The sequence below is a fragment of the Chiloscyllium plagiosum genome, unplaced genomic scaffold (assembly GCF_037043375.1).
Source record: "Chiloscyllium plagiosum isolate Xiang-an unplaced genomic scaffold, Cpla_swu_hap1 HiC_scaffold_48, whole genome shotgun sequence".
NCBI lineage: Eukaryota > Metazoa > Chordata > Chondrichthyes > Orectolobiformes > Hemiscylliidae > Chiloscyllium > Chiloscyllium plagiosum.
The window spans coordinates 5,879,023-5,891,249 of record NW_028270186.1 but is presented as its reverse complement, the minus strand read 5'-3'; the positions used below and the strand labels follow the sequence as shown (position 1 = coordinate 5,891,249).

The 12,227-nt window shown below is 54.6% G+C and overlaps 1 protein-coding gene across 2 annotated transcripts in view; it reads right to left on the bottom strand.

Moving 5' to 3' along the window:
* Nucleotides 1-12,227, bottom strand: part of LOC122543053 (anthrax toxin receptor 1-like) — a 143,971-nt gene that overhangs the window by 79,032 nt on the left and 52,712 nt on the right. For both annotated transcript variants that reach the window (XM_043681251.2, XM_043681250.2), the window contains exons 9-10: nucleotides 9,800-9,860; nucleotides 141-239 (exon numbers count right to left, since the gene is read on the bottom strand). In XM_043681251.2, the coding sequence (XP_043537186.1) occupies nucleotides 141-239; nucleotides 9,800-9,860 (160 nt within the window). The remainder of the gene's footprint in view (nucleotides 1-140; nucleotides 240-9,799; nucleotides 9,861-12,227) is intronic.

Here is a 12,227-nt window from a genome sequence, read left to right as displayed (position 1 = left end):
GCCATTTGCTTGCACATGGTTACTTGTTATTTCAATCAGAGGGGAGTCACCTGAAATGATCTTAATTCCTCACACCCCCCCCACACCCTCCAAACCATGCCGAAAGTAAGTCCTTCCTGGAGGTCATGCGGTATACTTACTGAGGGTCACCGTGTCGTTAATTTTGAAACTGCAGCGTACTTTGTCCACACTACGAGCGTGGGAAAATCCATTCCCCTTCACAACGACCTGGAATGTTTCTGCAGAATAGAAAATGCCAGGTTAAGCGAAGTCCCAGGTGCAAATGAATTGAGTCACTGGATTACCAGTCAGTGTGGTGTCACACGTGCCCACCAACCCACGCTGCGTGTAATCCCCAGATCCGGTTGAAGTAGGGACAATGTTCTCTGGGCTACGAACACACCCTGGACCCCATTGTATTGCTGCTGTTAGCTTGGACAGCACAGGGGTCCTCCCTGCTCAGGTAACACGACCTCAAGATATTCCAGTGATGAGAAACCGGAATCTCAGCACTGAGCTGATTCACCCAAACCAACCCCAAATGTATAGTCTTTGGAATGCACCATGGTCTTCTGTCAGAGCTGGTGGATTAAATTACCTCAAGTGTGGCCAATGGTCTGAGCTGTTTTCTATTCCAATTCCAAAAAAATTAGAAGTCCCTGATGGAAAGCAGCTTTTGGATCACACGCCTACCAAATCTTATTCTGCCGTCTCTGTTTTCAATTCACTCATTGCTGTCATCATGTTAGCAAAAGGCAAGGAGTTGGAGTAAAATCCAAGCCCTGACATCATGACTGGTAAGGTTGACTGTGCACAAGGCTACAACAGATATCCTTGTCCCAGAAATGCTGCAAGTTACTGTTAGTGATGAGGAGCCTCTGTGTAACGCTGCTCCCATCAGGCTCTGAAGGCTCCAGGGTCATCTATAAAGACACTCTGCATTATGCACCAGGATGTGGAGCCTCAAAGTTCCTCTACAGCAATGGTCCCCCCCCTCCCCCAATCACTTCAGGACAGTTGCTGGTTTTGTAGGTGAGAAAACAGTCGGGTTACTTCTCTGGAGCTGAGCAGAGACTGTTGCACAAGCCACAAGTCCTTGCCTAAACTGGGACAGTTACAGACCTGTCACTATCCCCAACATCAATGGGAGGGAGGCAGTAATCTCAGGGGTGCTTCAGTATCCTGACAGTGCACCATCAATGGGGTAGGCTGGTGGAGTCCTGACTTGGTAAATGTCCCCCACCCCTCTCTGAGACCACAACCACCACCACCCCCTCCTTCGCAATGCCCACACCCCTGTAGCTTGCTCTTGTCTGCCCTGTGTGTCCCCAGCCTGCAGGTGCTGTGGGTCAGACTGGGCAAGGATGGTACCTTTCCCTCCCTCGTGGACGTGAACAAATTGGATGGCCCTGGAAACTAAACAATGAACAGTCGCTAGGGGGGGTCACCACTGGGCGAGCTCCTTCTCGCAGACTCCACCAGAAGGTGATCATTGATCCGGTGGGGTGACCACCATGTCACCTCCTCTGCCCCCCCACCCCACCCCCCACCCCCCAATACCTATCAGGTAGTTGTTCGCCTCTTCCTTTCGCCCATTCCCCACGCTACCTACAGGTCTCTGGCAGATGATACCTACTCCCACCTCTCTGCATTGGCACATGGTTTCGGGCCCACTTCTGGATGAGGCACAATTTCCTCCTGAAGCAGGGAGAACCAAAGGCCATGTTCCTCAGTCTTGGTCCAAGCTGCAAACTCTGGCCCCATTTTTTGTTCCATTCCCTGGCTTCAGCACCAAGTCCCTGAGTCTGAGCTGGATTCCCACATCCATATCCTCCCATCATTACAAGCACCAACCTCCATCTGTACTCCATCTTCTGCCTCCTGCCCCCCCACTACACCAATATGTTCCTGAAACACAGGACTCCTTTTTTGGGGGGGGTTTGTCCCAATTCCAGTACTCCAATGGAGAGGTTACCTGACTCAGCTGTCCTTGTCCTCTCCCATACCATCTCCTCTGGAACAAAGGAATCACTGTTGGGCTGGACGTGGGCTACTACCACACGGCTGGACGAATCGGTGTGCATTGTCCCTCAGTGTGCACTGTCCCTCAGTGTGCACTGTCCCTCAGTGTGCACTGTCCCTCGGTGTGCACTGTCCCTGAGTGTGCACTATCCCTCGGTGTGCACTGTCCCTAAGTGTGCACTGTCCCTGAGTGTGCACTGTCCCTCAGTGTGCACTGTCCCTCGGTGTGCACTGTCCCTCAGTGTCCACTGTCCCTCGGTGTGCACTGTCCCTGAGTGTGCTCTGTCCCTGAGTGTGCACTGTCCCTGAGTGTGCACTGTCCCTCAGTGTACACTGTCCCTGAGTGTGCACTGTCCCTCAGTGTGCACTGTCCCTCGGTGTGCACTGTCCCTAAGTGTGCACTGTCCCTGAGGGTGCACTGTCCCTCAGTGTGCACTGTCCCTCAGTGTGCACTGTCCCTGAGTGTGCACTGTCCCTCGGTGTGCACTGTCCCTCAGTGTGCACTGTCACTCGGTGTGCACTGTCACTCGGTGTGCACTGTCCCTAAGTGTGCACTGTCCTTGAGGGTGCACTGTCCCTCAGTGTGCACTGTCCCTGAGTGTGCACTGTCCCTCAGTGTGCACTGTCCCTCGGTGTGCACTGTCCCTAAGTGTGCACTGTCCCTGAGGGTGCACTGTCCCTCAGTGTGCACTGTCCCTCGGTGTGCACTGTCCCTGAGGGTGCACTGTCCCTCGGAGTGCCCTGTCCCCGAGTGTGCACTGTCCCTCGGTGTGCACTGTCCCTCGGTGTGCACTGTCCCTCAGTGTGCACTGTCCCTGAGTGTGCACTGTCCCTCGGTGTGCACTGTCCCTCAGTGTGCACTGTCCCTGAGTGTGCACTGTCCCTCTGTGTGCACTGTCCCTGAGTGTGCACTGTCCCTCGGTGTGCACTGTCCCTCAGTGTGCACTGTCCCTCGGTGTGAACTGTCCCTGAGGGTGCACTGTCCCTCGGAGTGCCCTGTCCCCGAGTGTGCACTGTCCCAGAGTGTACACTGTCCCTCGGTGTGCACTGTGCCTGAGTGTGCACTGTCCCTGAGTGTGCACTGTCCCTCGGTGTGCACTGTGCCTGAGTGTGCACTGTCCCTGAGGGTGCACTGTCCCTCAGTGTGCACTGTCCCTGAGTGTGCACTGTCTCTCGGTGTGCACTGTCCCTCGGTGTGCACTGTCCCTCAGTGTGCACTGTCCCTGAGTGTGCTCTGTCCCTGAGGGTGCACTCTCCCTGAGTGTGCACTGTCCCCGAGGGTGCACACTTCCTGAGAGTGCACTGTCCCTCGGTGTGCACTGTCCCTCGGTGTGCACTGTCCCTGAGTGTGCACTGTCCCTCGGTGTGCACTGTCCCTCAGTGAGCACTGTCCCTCGGTGTGCACTGTCCCTCAGTGTGCACTGTCCCTCGGTGTGGACTGTTCCTGAGTGTGCACTGTCCCAGAGTGTACACTGTCCCTCGGTGTGCACTGTCCCTCAGTGTGCACTGTCCCTCGGTGTGGACTGTTCCTGAGTGTGCACTGTCCCAGAGTGTACACTGTCCCTCGGTGTGCACTGTCCCTCGGTGTGCACTGTCCCTGAGTGTGCACTGTCCCTGAGTGTGCACTGTCCCTCGGTGTGCACTGTCCCTCAGTGTGCACTGTCCCTCGGTGTGCACTGTCCCTCGGTGTGCACTGTCCCTCGGTGTGCCCTGTCCCCGAGTGTGCACTGTCCCAGAGTGTAAACTGTCCCTCGGTGTGCACTGTCCCTCGGTGTGCACTGTCCCTCAGTGTGCACTGTCCCAGAGTGTACACTGTCCCTCGATGTGCACTGTCCCTGAGTGTGCACTGTCCCTCAGTGTGCACTGTCCCTCAGTGTGCACTCTCCCTGAGTGTGCACTGTCCCTGAGGGTGCACTGTCCCTGAGTGTGCACTGTCCCTCAGTGTGCACTGTCCCTGAGTGTGCACTGTCCCTCAGTGTGCACTGTCCCTGAGTGTGCACTGTCCCTCGGTGTGCACTCTCCCTGAGTGTGCACTGTCCCTCAGTGTGCACTGTCCCTCAGTGTGCACTCTCCCTGAGTGTGCACTGTCCCTGAGGGTGCACTGTCCCTGAGTGTGCACTGTCCCTCAGTGTGCACTGTCCCTGAGTGTGCACTGTCCCTCAGTTGCACTGTCCCTGAGTGTGCACTGTCCCTCGGTGTGCACTCTCCCTGAGTGTGCACTGTCCCTGAGTGTGCACTGTCCCTCAGTGTGCACTGTCCCTGAGTGTGCACTGTCCCTCGGTGTGCACTGTCCCTCAGTGTGCACTCTCCCTGAGTGTGCACTGTCCCAGAGCGTGCACTGTCCCTCGGTGTGCACTGTCCCTCAATGTGCACTGTCCCTGTGTGTGGACTGTCCCTCGGTGTGCACTGTCCCTGAGTGTGCATTGTCCCTGAGTGTGCACTGTCCCTCAGTGTGCACTGTCCCTGAGTGTGCACTGTCCTTGAGTGTGCACTGTCCCTCGGTGTGCACTGTCCCTGAGGGTGCACTGTCCCTGAGCGTGCACTGTCCCTCAGTGTGCACTGACCCTCGGTGTGCACTCTCCCTGAGTGTGCACTCTCCCTGAGGGTGCACTGTCACTGAGGGTGCACTGTCCCTGAGTGTGCACTGTCCCTCGGTGTGCACTGTCCCTGAGTGTGCACTGTCCCTCAGTGTGCACTGTCCCTGAGTGTGCACTGTCCCTCGGTGTGCACTGTCCCTGAGGGTGCACTGTCCGTGAGCATGCACTGTCCCTGAGTGTGCACTGTCCCTCGGTGTGCACTCTCCCTGAGTGTGCACTCTCCCTGAGGGTGCACTGTCCCTGAGGGTGCACTGTCCCTGAGTGTGCACTGTCCCTCGGTGTGCACTATCCCTCAGTGTGCACTGTCCCTGAGTGTGCACTGTCCCTCAGTGTGCACTGTCCCTGAGCGTGCACGGTCTCTGAGGGTGCACTGTCCCTCGATGTGCACTGTCCCTGAGTGTGCACTGTCCCTCGGTGTGCACTCTCCCTGAGTGGGCACTGTCCCTGAGTGTGCGCTGTCCCTCAGTGTGCACGGTCCCTGAGCGTGCACTGTCCCTCAGTGTGTACTGTCCCTTAATGTGCACTGTCCCTGAGTGTGCACTGTCCCTCGGTGTGCACTGTCCCTGAGTGTGCATTGTCCCTGAGTGTGCACTGTCCCTGAGTGTGCACTGTCCCTCGGTGTGCACTCTCCCTGAGTGGGCACTGTCCCTGAGTGTGCGCTGTCCCTCGGTGTGCACTGTCTCTCAGTGTGCACTGTCCCTCGGTGTGCACTGTCCCTGAGTGTGCACTGTCTCTCGGTGTGCACTGTCCCTGAGTGTGCACTCTCTCTGAGGGGGCACTATCCCTGAGTGTGCACTGTCCCTGAGTGTGCATTGTCCCTCAGTGTGCACTGTCCCTGAGTGTGCACGGTCCCTGAGGGTGCACTGTCCCTCGGTGTGCACTCTCCCTGAGTGTGCACTGCTCAGTGTGCACGGTCCCTGAGCGTGTACTGTCCCTCAGTGTGCATTGTCCCTGAGTGTGCACTGTCCCTGAGTGTGCACTGTCCCTCGGTGTGCACTGTCTCTCAGTGTGCACTGTCCCTGAGTGTGCACTGTCCCTCGGTGTGCACTGTCCCTGAGTGTACACTGTCCCTCGGTGTGCACTGTCTCTCAGTGTGCACTGTCCCTGACTGTGCACTGTCCCTCGGTGTGCACTGTCCCTGAGTGTACACTGTCCGTCGGTGTGCACTGTCCCTCGATGTGCACTGTCCCTGAGGGGGCACTGTCCCCGAGTGTGCACTGTCCCTGAGTGTGCACTGTCCCTCGGGGTGCTCTGTTCCTGAGTGTGCACTGTCCCTGAGTGTGCACTGTACCTACGTGTGCACTGTCCCTGAGTGTACACTGTCCCTCGGAGTGTACACTGTCCCTCGGTGTGCACTGTCCCTGAGTGTACACTGTCCGTCGGTGTGCATTGTCCCTGAGTGTGCACTGTCCCTGAGTGTGCACTCTCCCTCGGTGTGCACTGTCCCTGGGTGTGCACTGTCCCTCGGTGTGCACTGTCCCTGAGTGTGCACTGTCCCTCGGTGTGCACTGTCCCTGAGTGTACACTGTCCCTGAGTATGCACTGTCCCTCAGTGTACAGTGTCCCTCGGTGTGCACTGTCCCTGAGTGTGCACTGACCCTGAGTGTGCACTGTCCCTCAGAGTGCACTGTCCCTGAGTGTGCACTGTCCCTCGGTGTGCACTGTCCCTGAGTGTGCACTGTCCCTGAGTGTGCACTGTCCCTGAGTGTGCACTGTCCCTCGGTGTGCCCTGTCCCTGAGGGTGCACTGTCCCTGAGTGTGCACTGTCCCTGAGGGTGCACTGTCCCTGAGTGTGCACTGTCCCTGAGGGTGCACTCTCCCTGAGTGTGCACTGTCCCTCGGTGTGCACTGTCCCTGAGTGTGCACTGTCCCTGAGTGTGCACTGTCCCTCGGTGTGCACTGTCCCTCAGTGTGCACTGTCCCTCGGTGTGCACTGTCCCTGAGTGTGCACTGTCCCTCGGTGTGCACTGTCTCTCAGTGTGCACTGTCCCTTGGTGTGCACTGTCCCTGAGTGTGCACTCTCCCTCGGTGTGCACAGTCCCTGAGTGTACACTGTCCCTGAGTATGCACTGTCCCTCAGTGTACACTGTCCCTCGGTGTGCACTGTCCCTGAGTGTGCACTGACCCTGAGTGTGCACTGTACCTCGGTGTGCACTGTCCCTGAGTGTGCACTGTCCCTCGGTGTGCACTGTCCATGAGTGTGCACTGTCCCTCAGTGTGCACTGTCCCTCAGTGTCCACTGTCCCTCGGTGTGCACTGTCCCTCAGTGTGCACTGTCCCTCAGTGTGCACTGTACCTGAGTGTGCACTGTCCCTCGGTGTGCACTGTCCCTGAGGGTGCACTGTCCCTGAGGGTGCACTGTCCCTCGGTGTGCACTATCCCTGAGTGTGCACTCTCCCTTGGTGTGCACTGTCCCTCGGTGTGCACTGACTCTGAGTGTACACTGTCCCTGAGTGTGCACTGTCCCTGAGTGTGCATTGTCCCTCGGTGTGCCCTGTCCCAGAGTGTCCACTGTCCCTCGGTGTGCACTGTCCCTCAGTGTGCACTGTCCCTCAGTGTGCACTGTCCCTGAGTGTGCACTGTCCCTCTGTGTGCACTGTCCCTCAGTGTGCACTGTACCTGAGTGTGCACTGTCCCTCGGTGTGCACTGTCCCTGAGGGTGCACTGTCCCTGAGGGTGCACTGTCCCTCGGTGTGCACTGTCCCTGAGTGTGCACTCTCCCTTGGTGTGCACTGTCCCTCGGTGTGCACTGACTCTGAGTGTACACTGTCCCTGAGTGTGCACTGTCCCTGAGTGTGCATTGTCCCTCGGTGTGCCCTGTCCCAGAGTGTGCACTGTCCCTCGGTGTGCACTGTCCCTGAGTGTGCACTCTCCCTTGGTGTACACTGTCCCTGAGTGTGCTCTGTCCCTGAGTGTGCACTGTCCCTGAGTGTGCACTGTCCCTCGGTGTGCACTGTCCCTGAGTGTGCACTCTCCCTGAGTGTGCACTGCTTGGAAAATCATGCAGTCCTGCCTTTGTCCCAGCTCATTTCTTTTCTGTCACAATGACCATACACTGGGATATGTAATGCTTGCTGTCGCCTGTCGCCCATACTTCCACTGTCAAAGCACAGGGACAGTACACCCGAGAGATCATCCTTCCCGAGTTCCCTCTGCACTGCGGGATTTCTCAAACTGGAGCAAGAGTCACACTGTGCACTTAAATAAAGCCAGTGCACGCCTTTCCAATATCTGAGGCATTGACTTTCAGGGCATTTATAACATCAACTTGGCTCATTTAGTTTGATTTGTCTTGCTTTTTTACCCCTCAGACTGATCGAGACACAAAGCCAAAGAGTCATATAGCACAGAAACAGACCCTTCGCCCCAAACTCAACTGGTCCCAGCTGCCTACTCCTAGCCCATATACCTCCAAATATTTCTTATTCATGAACTTATCCAAATGTCTTTTAAACATTGTAAATGTACCCACAGCCACCACTTCCTCAGGATGTTCACTCCACAAACAAACCACTCTCTGTGTGAAATAATTGCCCCTCATGTTTTTAAATCTCTCTCCTCTCACCTGACAAATATACCCCGTCGTCTTGAAATCCCCCCACCCCATTGAAAAGACACCTGACATTGCCCCTCATGAATTTAGAAACCTCGATATGGTCACCCCTCAGCCTCCTACACTCCAGGGAGAAAAGTCCCGGCCTATCCAGCCAAAAATGAGGTAAGATGGAGCAAGGGATGGGTTTCATATGGGGCCTTAAAGACGGAGAAAGAGGCAGAGACATTTCTGGAGGAACTGCCATTGGATTTGGTTGCTGAAGGTGCAGTGAGTGAATTGGAGAAAAGCAGAGATCTGAGACAGTTGGGGAAGACAGAGATGGAGACAGTGCAAAGTTCCACAAGGGGACAAGGGCAGCCAAGGGATATGACAATCAGGGCGGGATGTTAAAAACTGAACAGGAAGCAGTGTTGGTGTTGAGCAAGGCCAGAGGCAAAACAGCAGGGGAATGGTGAGGATGACGGCTGGGTTCAGCTGATGGATGCAGTGAACAGAAATGTTGGAGAGGGAAAAACTGAGCACGTGTTCACTCATTTCCATTTAAGTGCTGTACTACATTCTCAAGCAACAGCTGGCCATTGGCAAGATGCACTGCCATGATGATGTTTTACAGTCAATCCATTTGGATAGCTTCCATTTCGTACAACAGCAGAATCAATCGCAGGGATGGCCTCAGCTCTCTCTCTCTCACTTGGCTACAAGCTTGTGTCAGTGAGCAAGTCCTCACAGGGATACTTCTTTGCTAGACCAGCTTCTGGATAGTTTGGTGGGATTGGAAGTGACACGTGAGTGTGAGGTAATGTTCCTGACAGCCACTGTTGGGATCCTGCAGTTGGGGGCTGAGGTTTGCTCAGTTCACTCCCTCATCTGTGGGACCACTGACATTTCCCAGCACTGAGTGGATAAAGGGTCTGAGTCAACCAGAAATCTCAGTTAGATAACGCTCCTTCATACTGTCAAAGCCATCCGTCAGTCTCTGCAAGTCCCTCCAACCTTCCCAAGCCTGAGAGATATCTGCACTGGTTGAACTCTGGCCTCTCCCATCTCCCTGACTTGCAATCGTCTCCCATCGGTAACCGTACCTTCAGCTGCCTGGGCTGCAAACAGTGGAAAACTCTCCATCCACCTCCCTGCTATTGGTCCCACCTCACTCTCCTACTTCAACACACTCCTCAAAACCTACCCCTTGGAGCAAGCCTCTGATGGGGGGGTGGGGGGGGGGGGTGCTATGACATCTCTGGCTCAATGTGACACCTCTGCTTGACCAGAAGAATGCTGACATTCAAGGCAGCTACGCAAATGCAGGTCCATGTTTGATTCTACAGAGCCGTGTGGACAGTGGGGTAACTCATCCTGAGGCCCAGTGAGCGTGTCAGTCCACATCATCCCAAAGCGAGCAGATCAGCCCCCAGGCCCCCTTGAGTCCACACCGGATCTTTTGGAAAACTATCTATCCCACCTCCTTTTCCCTCTCCCCCTTCTCTTTCATAGGAATTCTGTTGTTCCTGCAGAATGGAAACTTTCTGATTGGAATGAAACATCCCGAAGGGGAGGAACTAAACTGGCTTGGGTCTCCAGAAAGGAGAATATTTAGTGTGTCTGGAGTTGGCTTGTAACTGCTTACCTCCAGCACAGATACTTGATGGTTCTGCAGCCAAAATCTCAATGCAGGATTTCTTCAGGATCTGTTCACCAGGGAGAGAAAAGCAGCAATTAGCAATCCAGCAAAACCTTCCAGCCTGAAGCCAGGACTTGCGAGGTGCAATTACTCTGAAAGATTAACATCGGCCCAATAGCCTCTCTCTCTCTGGAACGAGGGCAGCACAGTGGTTAGCACTGCTGCCTCACAGCACCACAGACCCGTGCTCCGGTTTCCTCCCACAGACTAAAAATGTGCAGGTTAGGTGAATTGGCCATGCTAAATTGCCCATCGTGTTCGGTGTAGGGGAATGGGTCTGGGTGGGTTGCTCTTTGGAGGGTCGGTGTGGACTTGTTGGGCCAAAGGCCCTGTTTCCACACTGTAACTAATCTAATCTAATTCTCCGGAATGGTAGGCTTCCAAAGCATCAAGAACAAGCCCGTATCCAAGACACGAAGAGCTTTGGAGTTTGCTGACCATCCAATGACACATTGAGAAATTTCAGACAAGGGCAGAGGCCATTCGTCCCCTCGAGCGAGTTCATTCAGATCATATGATCCTTTTACACCAGTCTCGTTTCCACACCCTTCAAACATGGAGTCACTGAGGGACACAGCACAGAAACAGGCCCTTTGACCCAACCCGTCTATGCCAGCCTAGTTTCTGAAGCTGAACCAGTCCACACCAAGCTGTTGGCTGGTCCATTTCCCTATCCCATCCTTGTGACTGCAGCGGAGCCTGTGATATGTTTTCCTGTCCCCAGTGACACCAGCTCCCAGACAGTCCGTTCCATCCACACCCCACTCTCTGTATGTAAAGGACAGCCCTTCAAAACTTTCTCCCCATGCCCTCTAGCCTTAGACTAGCCCACCCCTGGGGAAAAGACTGTGGCCACTCACCCTATCGCTGCCTTCCGGATTCACAAAACCATTACACTGACTGAGGAGGCCATTCAGCCCATTGTGGCTACACCCTGCTATCCAAGTGAGCATGGTGACAGTGTGTCATTGTCTGGATATTTTGTGAATCAGTCCAAGCACTGCTCTTGAATCTGCTTCGATCACAGTTCCACACAGACTCTTGCCAGTTGCTGAGTGAAAAACCTTTCATTCTCACCCTGCACTTGCTTCTTTTGCAAAATGCTTTCAACCCGCGCCATCTCGTTGTTGATGCTTTAACAGACGGGAATAATTTCTCGCTGTTGGCTCAGCCTGTCCCCTCCTTCGCCTTCTCCTCTCCAGGGTCCAGCTGCTCCAAGTGTCTGATCCCTGCAAGCATTCTGACCTGGTCTTGTGGAAAATGCTGCTTCCTATACCAGTCACCTCATCATCAGGGGCATGGAGACAGTGAATAGCCCACGGTAGTGGGGTCCAGAACTAGAGGTTAAAGGTGAGAGGGGAAAGATATAAAAGGGACCTAAGGAGCAACTTTTTCACACAGAGGGTGTTGTGTGTATGGAATGAGCTGCTAGAGGAAGTGGTGGAGGCTGGTACAATGACAACATTTAAAAGCCATCTGGATGGGTATATGAATAGGAAGGGTTTAGAGGCATCTGGACAAGGTGCTGGCAAGTGGGACTAGATTAATTTGGGATATTTGGTCAGCATGGACGAGTTGGACCGAAGGGTCTGTTTCCGTACTGTACAACTCAATGTCTCCTGAGCAGTCTGATTCCAACATGATGTCTGACCAAACGTATCCAAAATCTCTCCACCAGATGCAAGTCTCTCATTCCATCCCCCTATCAATTCCTTACAAAATCCAGTACATCTCACTCAAATCTGTATTCTGACAGCTTCAATCCCCTTACAGGGGGAAGGATAGCATCTCACTGCAGACAGTTTGGGAAGGATCACTCCAGGTTCATTGCAGAGGGGGGAGGCTCAACTTATTGAGACATTGAGCAGGTTAGGCTTATAGCCACAAGAGGTGAGGAGACGAGGCGATCAAAGTGAACTGTATACGATATAAAAAGACAATGACACACATTTACAGAGGGTCACTCACTCCCTGTGACACAGAATGACCTGGGGGTCACACACTCCCTGTGACACAGAATGACCAGAGGGTCACCCACACCCTGTGATATAGAATGACCAGAGGGTCACTCACTCCCTGTGACACAGAATGACCTGGGGGTCACTCACTCCCTGTGACACAGAATGACCAGAGGGTCACTCACTCCCTGTGATATAGAATGACCAGAGGGTCACCCACACCCTGTGATATAGAATGACCAGAGGGTCACTCACACCCTGTGATATAGAATGACCAGAGGGTCACTAACTCCCTGTGACACAGAATGACCTGGGGGTCACTCACTCCCTGTGACACAGAATGACCAGAGGGTCACCCACACCCTGTGACACAGAATGACCAGAGGGTCACCCACACCCTGTGATATAGAATGACC